The following is an 8,658-nucleotide window of genomic DNA, read 5'->3' on the forward strand; positions in this document are numbered from 1 at the left end:
ATTTTGAAACGGAGAGTGCTAATTAGAAAGGGAGAATCAGGTTCAGAACAAAAAGCCGTCTTCGTGTCCAAGAGCTATAGGGTACCTAGGAAATTAAGAAGAAGAGGAAAATAAAAGAAATTCATACGCTACGGGCTGGTGCTAACCATGCATGTTTGATTTCTACATAGCCAATGGACCCCATTTTAACTTAGCGTACATATGTTCGTCCAAATAAGCTAAATGTATCAATATTGTAATACACATACTACCATAAAATACAACTTTATTAGGTGAACAAAGAGTACAACTCTGCTTAGTCTAGAAAATACAACTCGACCTATATATGAAATATGGAACAAAAATAAAAATAATAAGCAATTTCGTTTGCATATAAATCCATCTACAGCTAAATTTTGAAATTACCTTTGTGTGAGAATGCAGTTTGGGTAAAATCCTACTCCCTCCGTCCCATATTAAGTGACGAAATATTACTTGTATCTAGATGCTTTTTGGGTATAGATATCATCCAAATTTGGGCAAATAATTGAGTCACTTATTAGTATGGGACGGAGGAAGTATTAATGTAGAATTTTTTTAAAAATAGAGGAAAATTGACAAATTGTTTTTTTGCGTACTCTGTATTAACCTTGTAAATAGCTAAAATCTATGAAATAGTATTATATGGAAATGAAAAGTTAAACTTAATACAACTCTACATTTTAGTGAAATTTGAAATAAGAATATTGGAAAATTGAAGAATTGATTTTATGTGCACTCTTTGTGAAATCCATGAATAGTTAAAATTCAAAATAAATCTTATAACAAAAATTAATAGCTCAAAAAAGGGATAAATATAAAAGAAAATTAGCAAATTGATTGCCAACCGATAGCACTAAATATATGGTGATGGAGAGATAATTCTATATGTAGAACCAGTATTAATGTGACATGCCTCAGGTCTGATGTCTCACCATGCATGCATGAGTTTCTTAAATATATGAACATTCATATATTCCACGCTAGGAGACGAGGTGGAGGAAATAGAAACAACACAGATCAATTGTGTCTAGCTACCTGACAATCGGTGGTCACTTCCTGAGTAGATGCCAGCTAGCAGCAGATAAGTTTTTTTTAGGCCAGCAGCAGATAAGTTTTTAGATTCTGAAGAATCAGATTGGCTTTCTTGCACCTGGAATGCAGATACACGAAGGTTAATAAATGTTCCGTGTGAAAAGAGAGACTAGTAGAAAGCAAATACCAATGATACGAAGGCACCTAAAACATATGCTGCTGTCAGTACTAATATTCAATTATACTAATCATGCATGGACCATCAGCTTTTCGGAAGTACTGCTACCTTTTCCCATAGAAGTTGTCATGATGTCCTTGTCAGATATCAAACATAATTCATGGATCTACGTATGGACGAAATTCAACAAAACAATTCAAACACACTTCTTCTCCTAATTTTACATACGGAGTATGTTTCTTCATACAATAAACCCTATCTCCTAATCCCACGGACATCCTATCTCCTAATCCCACGGACATGTGACTGCTGCATGCACCAAATTACCCATATCTGCAGTCACCACATCACATCTCGTATGAACAGTATGTTCTTTCCCCTCAATCCATGACCCCAAGAACCCCAATCTCATCTCATACATACCGCTAAAGGACGGGAGAGGAGATCGGTCGATGGAATAGCAAGACGAGGCGGAATACAAACCGGTTCTCTATTAAGTTAGTCGCCGGCGAATGGCGATCACCGTCCTGTGCCTCCGCCCTGCCTTATTCGCCAACCCCGTTGCCTCTGTCTGATCCAGCGATTGATCCGCTCGGGTCGGGGAGAGGCGGGAATGCCGACCGCATCGCCGTAATTGGTGCGGTACACGTCCGGCCCGAACCGGCACCCACCTGTCCAGAACCGACCGAACCGGACCCTGAAGGCCAGCGTGGCACGCCAACTAAGCCTGAAAAAGGGCCCCGCTTGTCATAAAACGTGGGATTTGGCGGAAAATGCAAAAAGGGGTAATTAGTGTCAAATGTTTAGTTAAATGGGGTATGATTTTGAAAAATCCTTTAAATGGGTATATTGTATCAACAAGATTGAAAAAAGGGGGGGTAAAAAATGGAATTCACTCTTCTATTCCTCCGTTCAACCAATGATGTTTCAAATTTGACTAAATTTGAATGCATCTAAATGCTAATTCATGTCTAGATACATCCAAATTTTGACAAACTTGAGACATATTTTGTTGGACGGAGGGAGTATATAATTTGACTTGTCTTTGGTCTTGTCCGGATGTACGTATAGGCTGCATGTGACGTTAAGAATCAATAACTGCCTTCATTTTCTTCTTTTTCGGACAAGACAGACAATCAGATTCAACTCAGGCGAGATGGAGCAGAAGTTTTCTGTCCGGAACGCGACCGACGCGGCGACGGCGTGGGCGGCCACCCCGGTGGGCATCCTTGTCCGCGTGGAGGTGCTTGTCACGGTGAGCTGCACCCTGCTGGCCACGCTGGTCTTCTTCGGCTCCGGCCGCCGCACGAGCCGCAGCGGCGCCTTCCGGTTCGTGGTGTGGCTGGTACTGATGCTGTGCTACCCGGCGGTGTCCTACACCATCGGGCTCATCCAGTCGGGTTCCTTCCGCAACGACCTGGTGGTGGTGTGGGCCTGCTTCCTGCTGGGCTGCGCCGACGGCATTTTCTCGTGCAGCGTGGACGACTCCGACCAGCAGTCCCGCGCCGTGCTCAACCAGGCCACGCAGGTCATCTACGTGCTCCTCCTCCTGCTCTCCTACGTCGGCTCCCTGCCGCTGCAGCTCAAGGTCCTGCTCCTGCTGCTCTGGGTGCTCAACCTCGCCAAGCTCGGGATGCGCCTCTGGAGCCTCCTCACGGCCCGCCGCGACCGCGTCCTCACCGCCGACAACTGGCTCATCTCCAACTACATGGCCCACGACCACGTCAGGAGCGTCAGCGACTTCGACCCGGAGACCATGAGGGGATACCGCTACGTGGTCGCCGGCCACAAGGACGTGGAGGAAGGCTGCGCGGAGTACAAGCTGGAGCTCACGGACGACCTCGTCACGGTGGAGAGGCTATGGCAGCACGGCGACGGGGGCCTGCTGGTAAGCAACAAGGCTTCGTCCTCCTCCTCAAGCTCAAGCTCGAAGCTCAAGGACCTGTGCCTCTCCTTCGCTCTGTTCAAGCTGCTCCGGCGACGCCTCGGCGGGAGCAACAGCCCGATGATCCACGAGCGTGACGATATCAGGACGCTCGTCTTCGCTCGAAACGGCCTCGCTGGCGGTGACGACCACGAAAGGATGTTCCGGGTGATCGAGACGGAGTTGGGCTTCCTCTTCGACTTCTTCTACGCACGTTACCCATCGCCAAAGCAGTCCCTGCTCCCAGAGACGGTCATCTTCGTCGCCTCCATGGCGCTCAGCCTCTCCACCTTCTTCTCCCCGGCGATGCTGCGCTACCGTAACCCTGATCATCCGGGTTTAAGCAGCACGAGATTCGTGGCCACGGGCATCGACATCTGGCTGGCCAGGTTCGTCATCGCCCTGTTCCTCGTCCTGGAGCTCTACCAGTACCTGTCGCTGGTGCTGTCCGACTGGCACAAGGTGAAGATGCTATGCCGGTACGTGTGCAAGCCTTCGTGGCAGGGGCACCCCATAATGGAGAGGCTCCTGTGGCTCATGTGCCGGGCGACGCTGACCACCAGGTACTGGAGCCACTCCGTGGGGCAGTACTCCCTCCTCCACGGCTGCCTCAGGAGCAACCGCTCCTGCGTCCTGGCGCGGGTGCCGCTGCACAAATGGATCAAGGGTGTCCTCACGGGGATGAAGACGGTGTCCCGCAAGACCCTTCCCGTCACCGTGAAGCGCGCCATCCACCGCTTGCTCCGCTCGGAGTGGCTGTCCAATCTCAGGTACGGAGACCGGACGCTGCAGAGGTACGGCATGCTGCAGAGCTTCGATTGGTCCACCTCCACTTACACGTACGGCGCCGTCGGCAGCATCCTCGTCTGGCACGTCGCCACCGCCATTTGCGGCGCCAGGCAGCCGGACGACGCCGCCGCCGGCAGCCACGAGGTGGCCACCACGGTGTCCGACTACTGCGCCTACCTGCTGTACCAGGCGCCGGAGCTGGTGACGGACAAGATCTACGACGCGCGGCTACTCATGGGAGCCCTGCAGAACAAGATACAGGGCTTCCTCGCTCTCAAGGATGACGGAAAACAAGGCTGCCGTTCCGGCGAGGACATGTTCCACGAGTTGTCCCGGTTGCATTCCGGCGATGCAGAATTAGATGGTGGCGGCGGGTACGAAAAGGACATCCTGGCCGACGGCATAAGGCTCGGCTACCAGATATTCGACGAGATGCCCGACGAGGCCGTGCGGTGGAACATGCTGTCGGAGATGTGGGTGGAGCTGCTGCTGAGCGTCGCGCCCTCGGATAACGTGTCCGCCCATATCAAGAAGCTGGCCACCGGCGGTGAACTCGTCACCCAGCTCTGGGCTTTGTTGACGCACGGGGGAATGATCGCCAAGCCAGACAAGCCGGAATACACCTCATAAAAGGTACCGACACCGTACGTACGTGCTCTGCTTATCCCGTCCGCAAGCGCTATACCGTTTAGTGGTTTACTAAAAACTTCAAAGCAATATCAGTCAATAACATCGTTAGTTCATTACGTAGTGGCATCTTCCAGCCCACTGTAGTGGCATTTTTGGAAAAATCTGCGGATTTGCGGCGACATCTTGCGGAAGATGACAATTGTAGTGGCATTTTTTGAATTCACGAAGATTATAGTGTCATATCACATTAACCCTTAAAACTTTAAGAACTGAAAGTATAACTAATTCAGAATGTCATCAGATCCACACGAAAACTTTCTGATGATCCTACTTTCGTGATATTATTGTTGCTTCCATTATGATTTTTGAAGAAACAATGCTATGCTTCTGAGTTCAGGTTTGGGCCTTTAGAATGTGTGTTCAGTATTATGGAAGTAAGTTAGTATAATATTGTTTTCTCACTTTCTTTGTTTTCTCACTTTCTTGTGTTCAACCCTCTTGTTGAGCTGCTGTTTCATTTTCACCTGCAGGTACACAAATTGCAAGAACTCGGAGACGAAAAAAGAAGGGCTTTTTCCAGGTGTAAGCAATGTCCTATGTGGAGAGATGACCGACGGGGTGCAGAGACGTATCCAGCTCTCGTAGCTTTGTTGGTTTTGATGTCTTCACAAAAATACTTGCAATGTCTCCTCTGTTGCATAAGGATTTTGGCGAGTTCGGTTAATCATGTTTGAGTGAGCAACTCTTCTTTTGCATGATTTTATCCATTTTTACAAGCAATTGCGTTTTCCTTCGAGTGTTGAGGTATCTTCTGTAGGCAAAATGCTTTCTTGTTGTTTGTTGTGATATTCGTGATGCTTTGTTTGAATGCTAAAATGTCCACTGCAGTCTCATCTAAGTGCATTTTTCGTGTGGCGTGGTCAATCCGACACGGATTCATGGGCCCCATCCCTCTCTCCTGACATCTCTCATGGTCTCTCTCTCCCTCCCTCCCTCCAGCGGGGCGACCCATTTGGGCCGGCATGGTCCGTTTGCGGGAAGCGGACCAAAAGGATGGTCCTGCGGGGCGACGCATTTTGACGGGCGTCCGCGTTTTCGTCCGAATTGACCCATCTCCATCCAAAATTTGGGCCGGGCTTGCGTTGCCCCAGCCGCGGACGGAGCGTCGTCTCGTCCGCTCTAGCGTCATAGTGGCTCGCCTGTCAGCCACAGATCACATTCCCACGCCCCCATCCCCAGTCCCCTGCTCTCAACCCCGTCGCCGCCGCCCTCGCTGCTGCCTGTCGCCGCCGCCCGATTTCTCCGCCGCAACCGTCCGTCTCGCTGCCGTTCGGGGGGGAAACGAGGACAGCAGCAGCAGCCGCAGGCCGTCGCGACGCCATGGCCGACATCGACTCCGAGTTCTTCTTCCGGCACTTCATGGACAGCGACGGCGAGGACTCCGACGGCGACACCGAGTTGCTGATGAGTGCTGCTCTCTGGTACCGTCAGAATAATCAGATCCGGCGTCCAATTCATCGGGGATCGATCAGGGGCCGTGCTTACGCGCTGGCCCGCAACAGAGAAGCCGGCCATCTTCTTCTTTTCAATGATTACTTTCATCGCACAAATCATGTGTTTCTTGTCCACCTGTTTTGACGCCGGTACCGGATGGGGCAGCCGCTATTCAAGCGTATCATGCAAGACGTGGTCGAATACGACGATTACTTCATTTGCAAGCCGGATGCCTGCGGTAGGATTGGGTTTTCCAGTTATCAGAAATGCATGGCGGCAATTCGGATTCTGTCATATGGGGTTGCTGGCGACAGTCTCGATGAGTACTTGCGCATGAGCGAGACCATCTGTCTTGAATCAATGTATAGATTCTGTACCGCGGTGGTTCAATTTTTTGGCTCTCAATACCTGAGAGCACCGATGGCCGTGGACACAGCCCGCTTGTTGTTTGTCAATGAGTCCCGGGGGTTCCCGAGGATGCTTGGAAGCATCGATTGTATGCATTGGGAGTGGAAGAACTGTCCATTCAGTTCGGCTGACAGGGTGCATACAAAGGACATGCCGGTGGGTGCACCATGATTTTTAAGGCGGTTGCATCTCAGGATCTTTGGATTTGGCACTCTTTTTTCGAGATGGCGGGCTCTCACAATGACATCAACGTGCTTCAACGCTCCCCGGTGTTTTCTAAGCTTGCTGAAGGCCAAGCTCCGGTGGTCAACTATGAGATCAATGGCCACCAGTACAACAAGGGGTACTACCTGGTCGACGTCATTTATCTTGAGTGGTCGACTTTTGTGAAACCATCCGCAGGCCTCAAGGAGAGAAGAGGTGCAGGTTTTCCAAAGAGCATGAGAGTGCCAGGAAGAATGTGAAGCGGGCATTTAGGGTGCTGCAAGCTCGTTGGGCCATTGTTCGCCATCCTGCGAGAACATGGGATGTGGAGATCATGGCCGAGGTGATGACCGCTTGCGTGATCATGCACAACATGATTGTCGAGGACGAGCGGGATGATTCCATTTTTGATAAGGAGTGGGATTTCCGTGGGGATTTGGTTGAGCCCTAACATGGACCATGGACCGACTTCATTCGAACAGTTCCTCCACACGCATCATGAAATTCGAGATCGGACAGCCCACAACCATCTTCACGATGATTTGGTTGAGCATATGTGACAACATGTAAGAAATGAGTAGTGACTTTTCCTATTTATTTGAGTGTTTGAACTATATTTGAAACAATATTTGTTTAATTGTACTATTTGTATTGTATGATTTGTAATAATTCAGCACATTTGTTTGAATTCTATTTTGGAGTTGATGTGTTTGTCGGACCAAAATGGGTCGCCCAGCTGGCCGCACTGCCCGACCCAAACGGACTGGAGGCTGGATTATGTCCGTCCCGCGACCCAAACGACGACAAATACTCATACGTTTGGGTCCGTTTGGGTCGCGTGGTAGAAGATGCCCTTGCACTGCCGAGCGAACCGGCGGCGCCGGCACAGGCAAATATAGCATTTGAAAGTCACTATCTGAAGAGCAGTATCACATAATCCAAGAGAAAGATGCCTGAGTATGTATGCACATGATTTTGGAGACTTCAGCATCCAGGACAAATTGCCCTCGCAAGAAGAAAAGAAATATATATACTCCGTATATAGTGAAAAAATTGGCTCAGGCTGAAAAGAGATAAAACACACTATACATTGCAGGGTTCACATATCCGTACTCTTCTATTCAAAGTTGGAATGAATAGCACGAGCCATGTACTGAATATTACAGCTTGACACCTACAGGCTACAACCTCTACAAGTTTTTTTTGCTTACGATCGAAATGGATACAACAACGGATCGTTTATTGTTAAAGAGGGTTGCACAGAGTGGTCCCGGGAAAAAAGTTTAGGTTTTCGCTGGGAGAAACTAACCTCTCGGAGGGCAAGCAGCAGGTTCGTTGATCCAATTACAAAATAAACTAAAAAAATCGCGAAAGCAAAAACTTGTACTAATGAAATTGACCTAGATGCATATGCGTGGGTGGCGCTGGGATACAAATTAATTCAACTGTCACATGCATCTATATATTGATTATGTTCCCTCCAGCAGGATCTAGGTAAGTTTAAGCGGTGAGTGTGTTTAAAACAAGCAGTGTGTCTGCGCAAGTTGTGTAATTAGTTAAGATGCTGGGGTCCAATCGAGCATTACAAATTTATTTACTTGGGAAGGGAGAAACAGGAACGTAAAAAGGTGTTGGGCAGTGGAGACGTGGTGGGGTCCAATCGAGCATTAGGGCAGTCCCAACGCGGTGACATCAGACCGTATCTAAAGGAGCCGGCAAAATTCAGACGTGGCAGCTTCATTAATGATGAGAGAGACGATAACCGTATCCTATTCTTGAGAGTAAATTGCCCAGAACCATCACATTTGACACAGTCGTTGTGAAAACCATCGATTTTGGTAATTTTAATGCAGAACTACCGCATTTCAGTGAAGTTGTTGCACATACCACTGATTCTGTTTCTAACAGGTCAGGCCCATGTGTCGGGTTGACCGGTCCGAACCGTCGTTAGCGCCATCCGTTAGCCCCGCCGCCCGCA

At 49.1% G+C, this 8,658-nt stretch overlaps 2 protein-coding genes across 2 annotated transcripts; both read left to right on the top strand.

The window, feature by feature from the left end:
• The first annotated feature begins 2,367 nt into the window (after positions 1-2,367).
• Positions 2,368-5,422, top strand: LOC104584850. Its single transcript, XM_010240611.3, has 2 exons — positions 2,368-4,577; positions 5,105-5,422. Exon 1 carries the CDS (start codon positions 2,388-2,390, stop codon positions 4,572-4,574), a length of 2,187 nt encoding a protein of 728 aa, XP_010238913.1. The 5' UTR covers positions 2,368-2,387; the 3' UTR covers positions 4,575-4,577; positions 5,105-5,422.
• A 532-nt stretch (positions 5,423-5,954) lies between these two features.
• On the top strand, positions 5,955-7,131 carry LOC106866657. The gene is made up of 2 exons (XM_014902254.1): positions 5,955-6,055; positions 6,879-7,131. The coding sequence occupies exons 1-2, from the start codon at positions 5,955-5,957 to the stop codon at positions 7,129-7,131; spliced, it is 354 nt and encodes a 117-aa protein (XP_014757740.1).
• The last annotated feature ends 1,527 nt before the right edge of the window (positions 7,132-8,658 follow it).

The sequence above is a fragment of the Brachypodium distachyon genome, chromosome 4 (genome assembly GCF_000005505.3).
Source record: "Brachypodium distachyon strain Bd21 chromosome 4, Brachypodium_distachyon_v3.0, whole genome shotgun sequence".
Taxonomy (NCBI): Eukaryota; Viridiplantae; Streptophyta; class Magnoliopsida; order Poales; family Poaceae; genus Brachypodium; species Brachypodium distachyon.

Excerpts from the sequence above, each read along its gene's own strand:
- LOC104584850 (XM_010240611.3), top strand. The coding sequence starts at position 2,388 with ATGGAGCAGAAGTTTTCTGTCCGGAACGCGACCGACGCGGCGACGGCG.
- LOC106866657 (XM_014902254.1), top strand. The coding sequence starts at position 5,955 with ATGGCCGACATCGACTCCGAGTTCTTCTTCCGGCACTTCATGGACAGC. Across the intron at positions 6,056-6,878 it reads CTGATGAGTGCTGCTCTCTG|GCCTCAAGGAGAGAAGAGGT; the intron begins GTACCGTCAGAA and ends AACCATCCGCAG.